The following is a 12,969-nucleotide window of genomic DNA, read 5'->3' as shown; positions in this document are numbered from 1 at the left end:
GTCTCGAACTCCTGACCTCAAGTGATCCGCCTGCCTCGGCCTCCCAAAGTGCTGGGATTACCTGCGTGAGCCACCGTGCCCGGCCTGCAAGTTTCTTTAAATGTAAATTTTGTAGTTAAATTTTGAGTCATTGGAGAAGTGATGCTATTAACATCCCGTTTTAGGGGGAAATCTGCAGAAGCTGAGGTGTCCTTACCTTCCAGACTGGACTCATTTCAGTACTTGGGCTTTACAGACTTATTGGGGACTAACCTTGGTGTCCTCCCTACTTCCAAAATTGCCACACGCAGAGCATTTTCCCTCATGACATTTGCTGCTGGGGTCCATCTCCTGGGTGACCCCTCATTCAGAGATTAGGGGAGAAAAGTGACTCATTCCCAGTGCACTCGTGACTGCCTACCCTTAATAAATACATAATCCAGCTAGAGCCCCTGAGACAGCCAAGCAAAACTGTGGGACTCGCAGTGCAGAAGAATCCAGGGGGTGCTGAAGAAATCAGACAAGGTTCCTCTCCAGAGGAGGGGTTTGAGGTGTGACCTTGAAAAATGAAAAACAACTTCAGAGGGTAGAAAAGTAGGTAACTCCAGTCAGTGGGAACAACCTGCACGTGGCCCAGGGGTGGGAGGATGTGGCGCCTGCACATGTCAGCCTAGTACGGATTTATATGCTGATGAGTGTGCAGTTTGAGGTGTATTTTTACATATGTGTGTGTCATTGTTATGGCGTGTGAGACCAGTTTGTGAAAGGCTTTGACTTTATCAGGTGAAAGGGAGACATTCCTGAGCTGGGAAGGCCTGAAGATGGCCTTGCTGTTAATTGAATTAAATCAGGAAGAGCTAAGAAACACAAGCCCTCTTGGTCACTGTCGCAGTAATACAAGGTGATGATGGCTATGATGGACATAGAGAGGGGCAAGGTGGTGAGATTTTAAGTCAGGAGTACTGACTGAATGCCTCCTTCCATCTTCTCAGCAGCCCTATAGGGTAGATATTATTTTTATTTTTGCCATGTTGCAAATAATGAAACAGAGGCAGTGAGAAGTTAAATAACTTAGCCAGGTCTTCTGCACATGCCGTGACAGCACCAGGAGTTCAGTGCGGGCCAGGTGATGCCGGAGCCCACCCCACGCGGCATCCCATGGTACAGTGTACCGAGGCCAGAGCACTTCTGAAGAAGCCAGCACACAGGCACCTTCTCCTTCCTGCTGCCAGACCTACGTCCTCATCATGATGCATAGTTCTCCTCTCCCTCTTTCTCTGCCTTTCAGTGGAAAAGGTATCCTTCCAATTTTCCAAGGCAAACACCTCTCTCTTCTATTAGAAGAAAAACAAAAAGTACTCCTTTTCCGCCCTGCAGGCATTTCCCTGGGTCGCCACCTTTCCTCCTCCCCCACAGCTGAAGCTCTTCGTCTGCCTCCCACTCACTCCCCAGAACATCAGGACCCGTTCCCATGCCTCCTCCACAGGCACTCTTCTTGCCCAGGAAGCCAGTGACCCTCTTTGGCTGAAACCATTCTCCTCGTTGATAAATGCAATAGATACTTTTTCTTTCTGTATCTTGCCCTGTCACTGTGGGCTACTCCCTTCTGGGAACACTCGGTTCCTTTTGCTCTGTGGTCTCTGGTTCTCAGGCTCTTGCCAGTTCCTCCCTTCAAGGCTGAAGGATGGTTTCTAGACGTCTTCTACCCTACACCTGTGCCCTAGGACAGTTCCCCTCTTCTTGTGTCAGTTTCTGCCTGTCTCCAGAGGCTGCTGGAGCACTGGACCCTGGGCTCCAGACCAGCATATCCACAGGCCTGCTACACCCCTGCACGTGACTCTGTCTCCCAGACGGGTGAAAGCAATACGCCGTTTCAAAAACAAACAAACAAACAAAAAAAACACCAAATAAAAAAAACCCAAAAAAACAAAATATCAGTTAGGTCCCTTCACTGCTTAAACCCCTCAGGGTGGCTCCCCTATTGCCTTGAAGACCAGACTCGCTCTCCTCCGTGTGGCTTTTAGGTTCTCGGCGGTTTGGCCCTGCTTGCCTGATGCTCCCTGCCTCCCGTGGAGCTCCTTGGTCCTCTGCAGCACCCACCACTTTGTGTTCCTGCGCTGTCTTGCTTCAGTCTTTTGCATGTGCTGCGTCTCTGCCCAGGGCCTCTGCTCCTCCTCAACTCCATTGGCTGGCTTACTTCTGCCCAGCTGTCAGCTTAGACTTCTGCCTCCTCCGAAACCCCTTCCTTGGTTCCTGTGCGTGGCCAGGTCACGTTTTCCCGTCGTTCCTGTGCTTGCCCTTCCTAGAGCTTCATCCAGTCTCTGGTAACTGCTGCTCTGTCATCCGTCTCCATTAGAACATGTTCTTTAAGGACAAGGACCAGGTCTTATTCCTAACTGTTGCCTTCCCCATACTCAACACAATTCATGGCCCATGATAGGAACTCAAAATTTTTTTTTAATGAATAATTAAGAAATGACTGCCAGGTGTGGTGGCTCACGCCTGTCATCCCAGCACTTGGGATGGCAGAGGCAGGTGGATCACTTGAGGCCAGGAGTTTGAGACCAACCTGAGCAACATGACAAAACCCGGTCTCTACCAAAATAAAATACAAAAAGTAGCTATGTGTGGTGGCACATGCCTGTAGTCCCAGCTACTTGGGAGGCTGAAGTGGGAGGATCGCCTGAGCCTGGGAGGTCAAGGCCAAGGCTGCACTCCAGCCTGGGTGACAGAGTGAGGCCCTGTCTCAAAAAAAAAAGGGGCAGAACTTCATTAGATATGAATAAAGAAGATTCAAAGGGGATGTCCAGATTTTTCAACATGGGGGCAGTTTATGCCACTCTGAAAGTAGGTATTTGGAGAACAGGCCTGTTTTGGTAGTAGGAGAGTATTTTCTGTGGGGTATGTTGCATTCGTCCTGACCTGAAGCCATCAAGTGCAGATGCCCAGTAGCCTTTAGCAAGAGCTCCCAGCATTAGCATCTGGTAACTGAAGCCCCGGAAGTAGCGGATCCCACAGACAATGGATATCAAGAAAGCAGAGCCAAGAACTTCAGAGAGAACCTTAGAGGGAACCTGGAATTCAGGGACAGAGCAGGGGCCAGCGAACTACGGCTTGCGGGCCAGATTAACAAAATCTGTTTTTGTGAATAAGTCGTGTTTGTTTACTTATTATCTGTAGCTTTTTTCAAGCTACAGTGGCAGAGTTGAGTAGTTAAATCAGGGACTGTGTGGCCCCCAAAGCCTGCTGTCGCTTCTCCAGCCCTTTACAGAAAAAGTTTGCCAAGCCCTAGGCTAGAGGGAGAAGAGCAATATAGGGAAATGCATCATGGGTAATAGACCCCAATCCAGGATCTCTGCCACAGAAGTGGTGATCTTGTGGCATTCTAGGCCTAGAGTATTTGGTGGGGACGCCATGGTGCCTGGGTCAACACTGTCTGCAAATACGCCAGGCCCCGAGGTGCAGTGTCTTCGTTTCTGCCCTCTCCCTTCGCCCTCAGCCACACCCCCAGCAAAAGTGGGGGTAATTATCCTTGACCTTATCTAGACTTCCTCTGTTCTCTGATGACACCAAGTTCTGACCGTTTTACTTATCTGGTAGGGAGGTGGCTGCTAGGAGAGAAGGGGAGCTGTGTGTGTGGAACATAGCAGAGGGGCAGAGAAAGCAGCTTGCTGGAACTCTGGCAGGCCACAAGGACAGCCATTATGCAGGCACTGTCAGTAGGCGCTTCCTGTTGAAGTAGAGGGTAAATGCTGCGAGTGTCCCAGAATTAAAAGTGCCCAGCTGGAAGTGGAGGCACAGGGGGATTGGCTGGCTGTTGATTCTTGTCAAAACTGGGTTTGGGGTACTTGGGATTATATCGTTTTGTCCATTTTTATGTGTTTGGAACTTTTTGTATTAGTTAATTAAAAATGCTCTTACTCTTGCTAGGGTATGACACTGGTTGAGACCAAGAGTTGATCTTCACACCCAGGGCCACAGTTTCACTCCACCTCTCCACCACCCTGTGACCCCGGGCCAGTCACTTCACTAAGTCTGAGTCCTCTTCTGGAAGTGGCAGTGATTAAAAGCTTTTTTTTTTTCCCCCCACTTAATCCTCCCAATTTAAGGTCAAGAAATTACTGACCGTCAAATGGGAAGGATTAAGTGAAACAAAAAACGTGATGGCCTTAGCACAGTGACCAGCAGAGAATAGTGTTCAGTAAATGTTGAGGTCCAGCACGTCTCAGTCTGAAAGGCAAGATAACATGGTGCATAAAACTGGAGTGTTCACAATACTTTGACAGGCTCACAGTGCATCAGCAAATAGGACAGTGATTATTCATGATTTGATTCCATGAGAAAGGAATTCAGAGGTAAAAACACCAGCTAGTCTGACAGGTCTGGGCCTAGAGGACAGGTTGCTTTATGCACTAAGTAGGCTGTAATCCAGGACTCAGTAAATTGGAAGGAGAACCTTGTCAGAAACACTATGCTAAGGGCTGTAAACATAATGGGTATGAAATAATTGTATGTCTGTGTCTTTTTAAGCATGGAGTTTTTTCCACAGAGGTACTGTGTGCAGTACAGGCGGTAATAGTGGAGTCAGACAGGCCTGCTACTCTTTGCTACTAGTTTAACCTCTCTGCATAGATGTAATTTCTCCTACTGCCTCTTGAATACGAAATACCATATGAGTTAAGACCACTGAAGTGACCAGCAGGATTTTCGAACTCTATTGATATACGTGGCTCCCTCCTTCTAGTATAGCTTCATAAACTCAACGAATGCATCCCTTTGGTGTCCGCTTCGTGACTTTTCCATCTTTTCCGGCACTGAGGCAGTTGTGTCAAACATCCTCTTGGTCTTGATTAAAGCAATTTGGCATTTTTTCCCCTCTGAATTCATGAGTGGCAAGTGAAAATTCTTCCTGTGTATTGGAAAAACATGGATTCTCCCATTTCCCATGCCAACCAAGCATGCTAGGTGCTGTTAGAGCCCGCCTCATCCAGAGTGCCCTAGGTGGTGGGCCCTCGCCTGCGTCCCCAGCGCTTACCCCAGCACACTGGTTTCCAAAGAACTCCTCAGGTACACACGGGTTGAATTGGGGTGTCCTGGGCCAGCTGCCGGTGTTACAGTCGAGCCCAACCCTGGGCATATGCAGTGCCAATTTGGTGGTGGTCCATCAGAGAATGGCCCAGAGACCTGGACTGGGGCCATCAGGGCACAGCCACCCCTTGTGGTCCTTTGTTAGGTTACGTAGGTAGGTCTAAATCCCTTGCCGCAAAAAAGAAAAGGCCTAGCTGAAAATATTATCTTTTAGTCTTTCTGTCTTGTCTTGAAGGTGCTTGACATCCTCCAGCACATCCAAACCCTAGACCCGGGGCAGCACGGGGCGGTGGGCTACCTGGTGCAGCACACTCTAGAGCACATTGAGCGCAAAAAGGAGGAGGTGGGTGTGGAGGTGAAGCTGCGCTCCGATGAGAAGCACAGAGATGTCTGCTACTCCATTGGGCTCATTATGAAGCATAAGAGGTGAGTGCCTGGGATTGTCTGTCCTGTGGTGTCCCTTCCACAGGGGCTGCGGAGACACACACGCACCTGGTGAGCCCCCAGGGCACAGTGGAGGAGGAGCTGACTGGATCACTTATCCCCCGAGTGTGCACCTTGGGGAAGACAGAACGCTGAACCTCTTTTTTTGTTTTTGAACCGTGTCTTTGACCTTTGTGTTTGTTTAAGCAGCAGCTTACTTTCCTGAGAGAGCGTCTGGTGTTTTTAGCGGTCTTTAGATGTTTGACCCTTCTCTCTTTGGGAACATGGAAGTCACTTTGTAAGCCACAAGTTTTTTCTCATTTCCTCATTGTTCTTATGTCTTGTCACTTAATCTCAGGCTCTTCAAATCTGATAGGCACATGGTCTATTTACCAGGCAAAATTAAACTGTGTCCAAAATGATTGGAGCAGTTTACATCCCACCAGCATGCTAGGAGCCTAGAGTTCTTATTCTCGCCTGGTGCTATTGCCAGACCTTTAAAAGTGTACTTACGTGAGAAATGGCAAGTAGTGTTTCACTGTGGTTTTAATTTCTGTTTCCTGGGTTACTAAGCATGTTGAGGTTCTTTTCATATATTTACTGGCTACCCAAGTTCCAAGTTTCCTTTTATTAAGCGCCTTTTCAAACATTTCGCATTTTTTTGTTTGTTTGTTTGTTTTTTGTTTTCTCCTTTGGAGGTGGAGTCTGGGTCTGTTGCCCAGGCTGGAGTGCAGTGGTGCGATTTCACCTCACCTGCAGCCTCTGCCTCCTGGGTTCAAGCGATTCTCCTGCCTCAGCCTCCCAAGTAGCTGGGACTACAGGCACGCACCACCACGCCTGGCTAATTTTTTGTGTTTTAGTAAAGACAGGGTTTCACCATGTTGACCAGGCTCGTCCCTAACTCCTGACTAAAGTGATCTGCCCAGTCTTGGCCTCCCAAAGTGCTAGGATTACAGGCATGAGCCATGGCACCTGGCCCATTTCATGTATTTTTTTTCAATTGAATTATTAGTCCTCCCTATTGATACGTAGTTGTTATTCTGTGTATCAGTCGCTACATGAGGATAAGTTGCAAATGTCTTTTCCCAGTTTTTGGCAGGTGGTTTTCATTCTTTATTGCATTTTTTTTTTTTTTTTGACTTTTAAATGGAAATTTGCAAAGATTTATAAGAGAGAAAGGACTGTAAGGAACCAGGTGGTGTTCCTGTCATCCAGCCTCAACAGCTTCCATACGGGGTGGATCTGACTCTCCCCTGCACCCTCCAGACCTACCTTTCTGGGTTAATTGACGTAAGTGCCAGATGCCATTTCACCTATAGCGATTTCAGTATGTACCTCTAACAGGCAGGGGCGCTCTCTCCTTCCCTCTTGGTCTATTAATATTTAACATCTTGTTATCACATCTAAAAAACTGCAGTTCCTTAACTTCATGCAGTATCTAGTGAGGGTTCCTATATCCCCAGTTGTCTCATATTTTTAAATGTTTGAATCAGGATTTGTTAGTCTCTTGGTTTTAGTGATGTCAAATTGGTTAGTCATTTCCTTTACGGGCTGTATTTTTAGTGCCTTGTTTTAACAAACCTTCCCTATCCTGAGCATGAAGATACTTTCTGTTTTAGAAGTTCTGCATTTAACACCTGAGTCTTCATTGTACTGAGAATCGAATTTGGTGTGCTGTTGTTAGGCCAGGTCCCCATACCTTTTTCTTTTGGGTGACCAGTTGTCATCTAATCACTTTTTGTTGAAAAGTTTATTCTTTTCCAGATAAAGTGCTATGTTGATGATAATAAGTGTTTATAAAAGGGGTCAGGGCTGTCCTGAGAAAAGATTCATGTGGAGTAAAGCAGGTAACTGAGGATGTGAGCTGAGAAGAACCACGTGGTTGTCGGCAGGTTGTTGCGCTGGGTCCACAGGGACTGACTGTGCCTCCTGTGTTAACTAGGTATGGCTATAACTGTGTGATCTACGGCTGGGACCCCACCTGCATGATGGGACACGAGTGGATCCGGAACATGAACGTCCACAGCCTACCGCACGGCCACCACCAGCCTTTCTATAACGTGCTGGTGGAAGACGGCTCCTGTCGATACGCAGCCCAAGGTAAGTGGCGGGTTCTGCTTGAGCCAGTGGCCCCGTGGGCCTGTTTTCAGCGCATGTCTGAGCCCTTGGGTAGGTACTGTGGGCGTGGGCCATCGGTGCCTTCAGAGGCGGCTGACGCCCCATGGCCAGCCTCCTTCGGGCCCACAGTCAGCTAAACGTGGCAGGGTCTGCACAGGTGCAGCCCTGGCGAGGGGTCAGTAGTCACTCCCGCCCTCCCCCAGGGCCTCCGCTCCCACAGCCGGAACCCTATGCCAGCGCTGTTGCCAGCTCTCATCTGATTGGCCATTGTCGATGCCAGTCAAATTCCTGTAAGTCCTGCCTCCTGGACCCTGCTCTCGGCTCCTCCCATACAAGGAGGGAACCTGGTGAACACTTGGGGGGCCCCCTAGTGCCCCCTGGCCTCCCGAGGCTTTGGCTGCCGGTTGACGCCGGAGACGCCCTCGTGTGGCCACCTATGGGGACTGCAGCCCACAGCGTCGGCCCTGGGGAACACCTGAGCGCCCGCAAGTGTGCCTAAGTTTGGGTAGGCGTCTGGGCCACTGCCGCCCCGGCAGGTGCCAGCCCAGGGCAAGACTGAGGTGGAGACTGACGGAGCCTGTGGAAGCCGGTGAGAGACAAGAATGCCTTCAGTATGCGTCTCCCTTCTCTTTGTTCCTGTTGAATTTAACCTCCACTTGATAGGATGAATTCATTGTAGTGTCTGTCAAAGCATTCACATTGATTAATTAATAGTTCACATTTATTAATAAAAATGAACGTGAATGCTAACGTAGTGCCATTCTGTGACGGGCATCATTCTAATGTATATTAACTCCATTTGAGAAACATCATCATTTTCTAGATGAGGAAACTGAGGTACAGAGGTACAGGAAAGCCATTGAAATTTTAACTTACAGAACACAATTTGAAGCCAGGCAGATTAACAGAGAGCCTCCTCCTTATCCATCGTGCTGTACCTGCTCGTGTCTGGCCTAAAACCTGAGGTTTGACCTAACTCAATATTATGTTCTGATAAATCCAATAATCAAAATATGGGATGTATAAAAATCTCAGAAGTGTCTAAAAGGCTGGAAATTGCCAGGTGAGGTTGCTCACACCTGGCTCACACCTGTAATTCCAGCACTTTGGGAGGGTGAGGCAGGATTATTGCTTGAGCTCAGGAGTTTGAGACCAGATTGGGCAACACAGCAAGATCCCATATCTGCAAAAAATTTAAAAATTAGCCAGGCAGAGTCATGTGCACCTGTGTTCCCAGCTACAACACAACAAGACCCCATCTCTACACAAAAAAGGATTAGGCAGAATAGTGTACACCTGTGGTCCCAGCTATTCAGGAAGTTGGGTTAGGAGGATCACTCGGGCCTGGGAAGTGAAGGCTGCAGTGTGCTATAATCATTGTGTTGCTGCACTCCAGTCTGGGCGACAGAGTGAGATCTCATCTCAAAAAGGCTGGAAAATAATGATTATTGTCAATTCATCAGAAACGGAAAGGATCCCCTGGAACGGCAGCATCAGGAGAAATGTTTGTTGAGACTGCAGGTTGCTGGCCGTGCCTCAGTGTGATGGGGACGGTGTAGGGGTTTATATGCTTCCTGTGGCAGGTGGAGGCACCAGCGGGGATATTATTACACTTTTGAAGCTGTGTTGAATATAAACAATCTCTAAAAATCAACACATGATTTGGAAATTATTGACTGATTCCCTGGGCCATTGATACCAGCACAAGTCACCTGGTAAGTGCTTGATACCCTACAACATACGGCGTTCACAAGAATAAAGGAGCATTTTCTTTTCAGCAACACTGTGGGCCAGTGTCTGTGGCTTTACCACATGGCATCATTATCCACTGTTTAGGGTTGATCTTAAGTATTTGGTTTTAGGGGTTGTGATCTGTTCACTTCCAAAGTTGATCTCTTATCATATCTAGGTGAACATGCAATGTAAGGTTAAGTCATAAAATTGTCATTACTGAAAAAATATCTGGTTGTCAGTTTTATCATCTCTTAAATTGAGATAGAACTAAATGATTATGGGTAATGTTAGATTGCCTTCTGGAATTTAAAATGTAGAGACTTAGAAAATTCTTAGAACTTCGGAGCTATTTCTACACTATGCTAGTTCCCGTCTTCTGCTGGCAGTTCCATCAGCACTCCGTCAGCAAGCGTTTCCTGAGGGACTCTGAGTCGTCGGCCGAGGGGCAGGTGCCCCCAACATGTCTGATAGGTGGCTGTCCGCAGGGTCCTCCCTCTCCAGGGGACTCTCCTCTGGGCCTCATCTCTTTCCCCCTCGGGGTGTCTGTGGATATGCTGGTGACTTCCAAACCCGTGTTTCCATCCCGAGCTCTTCTCTGAGCTCTGTGCCCACCTCTTAACAGCCCCCATGTGCGCTTGGAGGTCTCTCGGGGGTCTTCTCTCCACTGTTCTTACCCCCGACTCACTGAACCCATTGTCGTAACTCGATTATCTCTGCAAAGAAAGAAAAAGCATGAACGCTTTGTACTACCCCCATATCCCCGCTGCTCCTGCCTGCCCGTCTCACTGTGCCTGCCCGTCTCACTGTGCCTGCCCGTCTCACTGTGTCTGCCCATCTCAATGAGTGACACCACATGGGGGCCGGGTCTCGCTCATCTCCCCTCGCCCTCGCCACCCATCTGTCTGCACACCCACGGCTGTCTCCTCATGTGTCTCGCATTTCCATTCCGGCGGTCTCTGCTTGCCTACTTCCTAACTGGCACCTGCCTCCAGGCCTGTCCCCAACCCAGCATTTTCCTTAGCAACAGCAAGAGGATCTTCCTAGCGTGTCCCCGGCCACTTGCTGCTTGAATTGACTGACCGTTAGGAGTTTCTCATCGGCAGGCAGTCCGGAATGCTTTACCAGGCCCTAGGGATCTGGCCTTCCCCTTACAGCCCCAGCACGGTTCCCACCCCCGGCATACTCCCACCCACTTCCGCTCATCTTCCTTGAAGTCATCATTCTTGCTCGCACGTCTTCACACAGTTGGCTGCCCCTGACTGATAGGTTTCTCTGCCTCACCTGCTGGTTTCCTGTCACTTCCTTCCAGAAGCTCTTCTCACCCCTGCCCCTTCCCTGCCCCTTGAGGTCAGGTCATTTGTTCCCACTCTGCACTTCGTGGCACCCTGTCCTTCCCTGTCTTTCACATCCGCTGTTTCCTATTGAATGCTCTGCCCCCCTCGCACAGTGTGAGCTTGGGGAGCTCGGTGAATGTGCAGTTCCTGCTGGCCCACGACGTGTCCCAGCTCCCGTGCCACACCCCTGGGAGAGGCTGGCACTCAGCTGGGGGAGGGGATCCATCCCGGAGAGAGACAGCAGTAAACAGACACACAGCTGTGAGATGAGGGGAGAGTGTGTCATGAATGAGAGGCTTCTTTTTTATATATAGGAAGTTTGGATGAAGAGCATTTTCAAACACGTGGGACAGTTAAAAGAATACATCAGATACCCCCGTTTGCCCTCCAGTCGATTCAACAGTGAATGATTCCCATATTTGCTTCATCTATAGAGACTTTACATTTTTCCTGCACCATTTGAAAGAATATTGCAGACATGACCTAAATACTGAATTATGTCTAAGTATAAGGAGATTCCTCTGCATAACCGCAATTACAATATCATACCTAACAAATAATTATTTTATAATATCTAATAGTTTTCAAATTTCTCAATTGTCACAAAATAACCTTATGCCTATTTTTTGCTGGTTTTTTAAAATCAGGATCCAACCAGATTTCATTCGCTGCATTTGGTTGTTTTTTTCTCTTTAGTCTGTCTTATTAAAGACAGTTCCTCATTCTTCATCTTTTTTCCCCTTCTTCATATGACTTTGACTTTTTGAAGAATCCAGTGCAGTGGTGCAAACTTGAGTCACTGCAGCCTTAACCTCCTGGGCTCAAGTGATCCTCCCACCTCAGCCTCCCAAGTAGCTGGGACTACAGGCATGTGCCACCACACCTGGCTATTTTTTGTGTTTTTGTAGAAACGGGGTTCACCATGTGGCCCAGGCTGGTCTCAAACTCCTGGATTCAAGCATTCTACCCACTTCGGCCTCTTAAAGTGTTGAGATTACAGGTGTGAGCCACTGTGCCTGGCCATTGTCTTGTAAATTGTATAACATTTTGGATTTGCCTCATTGGTTCCTTAACTGTATGATGTCTGCCAGCTGGGAGTGAAGTCGGAGTCCTGATTAGATGAGGATAAGAATTCTTGGGGAGGATACTTCACATCCCTCGCCGCGTGCTTCCCACTGGGTCTCATCAGGAGCCCTGTGTGAGTGGTGCTGAGTTTGGTCACTTGGCTAAGATAGTAACTCACTATTTCAATGAAGAAATCCACATGGGCACTCTGTGGCGTCCTGTGAAGATCCTGTTCCCCACTGACCTTGAACCTTGTGGTTCTAGCACTTTTTGAATATCCTTGCCTAAATCTATATATGAGAATTGCCAAGTGGTAATTTTGCCACCACTGTTGTTCTCTCTACTTCAATGAACAAGAGCTTTCTTCTTCCTCCCTGCCTCTCCCTTCCCTCTCCCTATCTCTCCTCCCCTGCCCTTGTCTCTGCCAGAGATTCCTGGATTTTTATTTATTCAATGTGTTACAATCATGTGGGACAATTTTATGCTCACATTTGCCCATTTTTAGCCAGTGAAAGGCCAAATTTTAAAAACACATATTAAATATGTTTTTGAACATTTCTGGATTAATGTGTTTTTATGAAATATATTTTTAAAAAATTTTTCTTGATCTAAATTTTCAGCCATTGACTCCAGTGATCCTATTAGCCCAGGTAGAACCCATTCATAATGCTTTCTAATTACTAGCTCTGCACAGAAAGGTGAAGAGTGAATTAGAAATCACATACATATATGACGTCTTCAAATAGTTTTAGTTTGTACAGTGAAGAGGATTCTTCCCCCAGTGTGTTCATCTAAACCCTAATGGGATGTCCGGCATCTTGCATGTGTGTGATGTTGTGTTCCCACTAGGGGGCGCGCTTTGATACTTTGATGGCCCTGGGTGGGAGAATGCCGCTCCTGTCCCGCCTCCTTCCGGGCTTCTCAGAAGCTCCGAGCCGAGGTCAGCTGCGGTATTGGAAGGCCAGGAATTCAACTACCCGAGTCTAGGTCAGCAGCTGTATTGGAAAGCCAGCAATTCAACTACCATGTGAAAATCTCGTTCTGAAGTTTTGTCTGTATGATAAAGCATCTCCTACGATGCTTGGTACATGGCATGTCCTCGACAAACGTTGGTTCCCTTTTCCATAACTTATTTGATACTTCCAAACTCAGCTTTCCACCCAGACAGGCCTCCCTGCCCGACACACACACACACACACACACACACACACACACACACACACACACA

At 48.0% G+C, this 12,969-nt stretch overlaps 1 protein-coding gene across 5 annotated transcripts in view; it reads left to right on the top strand.

Annotated features, from left to right (window-relative positions):
* FBXO21 (F-box protein 21) overlaps positions 1–12,969 on the top strand; it is a 50,741-nt gene that overhangs the window by 28,708 nt on the left and 9,064 nt on the right. For 2 of the 5 annotated variants that reach the window (XR_002730026.1, XM_023204324.2), the window contains exons 10-11: positions 5,282–5,493; positions 7,433–7,590. Coding sequence is in view for 4 of the 5 variants with exons in the window: in XM_023204324.2 (XP_023060092.1) it covers positions 5,282–5,493; positions 7,433–7,590 (370 nt within the window). In the remaining variant the exon portion in view is untranslated. Of the gene's footprint in view, positions 1–5,281; positions 5,494–7,432; positions 7,591–7,811; positions 8,812–12,969 lie in introns of those variants that run through there. The other 3 variants (XM_023204316.3, XM_023204308.1, XM_023204335.2) reach the window with 3 other exon arrangements.

This window comes from Piliocolobus tephrosceles, chromosome 10, assembly GCF_002776525.5.
Source record: "Piliocolobus tephrosceles isolate RC106 chromosome 10, ASM277652v3, whole genome shotgun sequence".
NCBI classification, from domain to species: domain Eukaryota; kingdom Metazoa; phylum Chordata; class Mammalia; order Primates; family Cercopithecidae; genus Piliocolobus; species Piliocolobus tephrosceles.
Note: the sequence above shows the minus strand (reverse complement) of the source record. Positions and strands in the feature narration are given on the sequence as shown.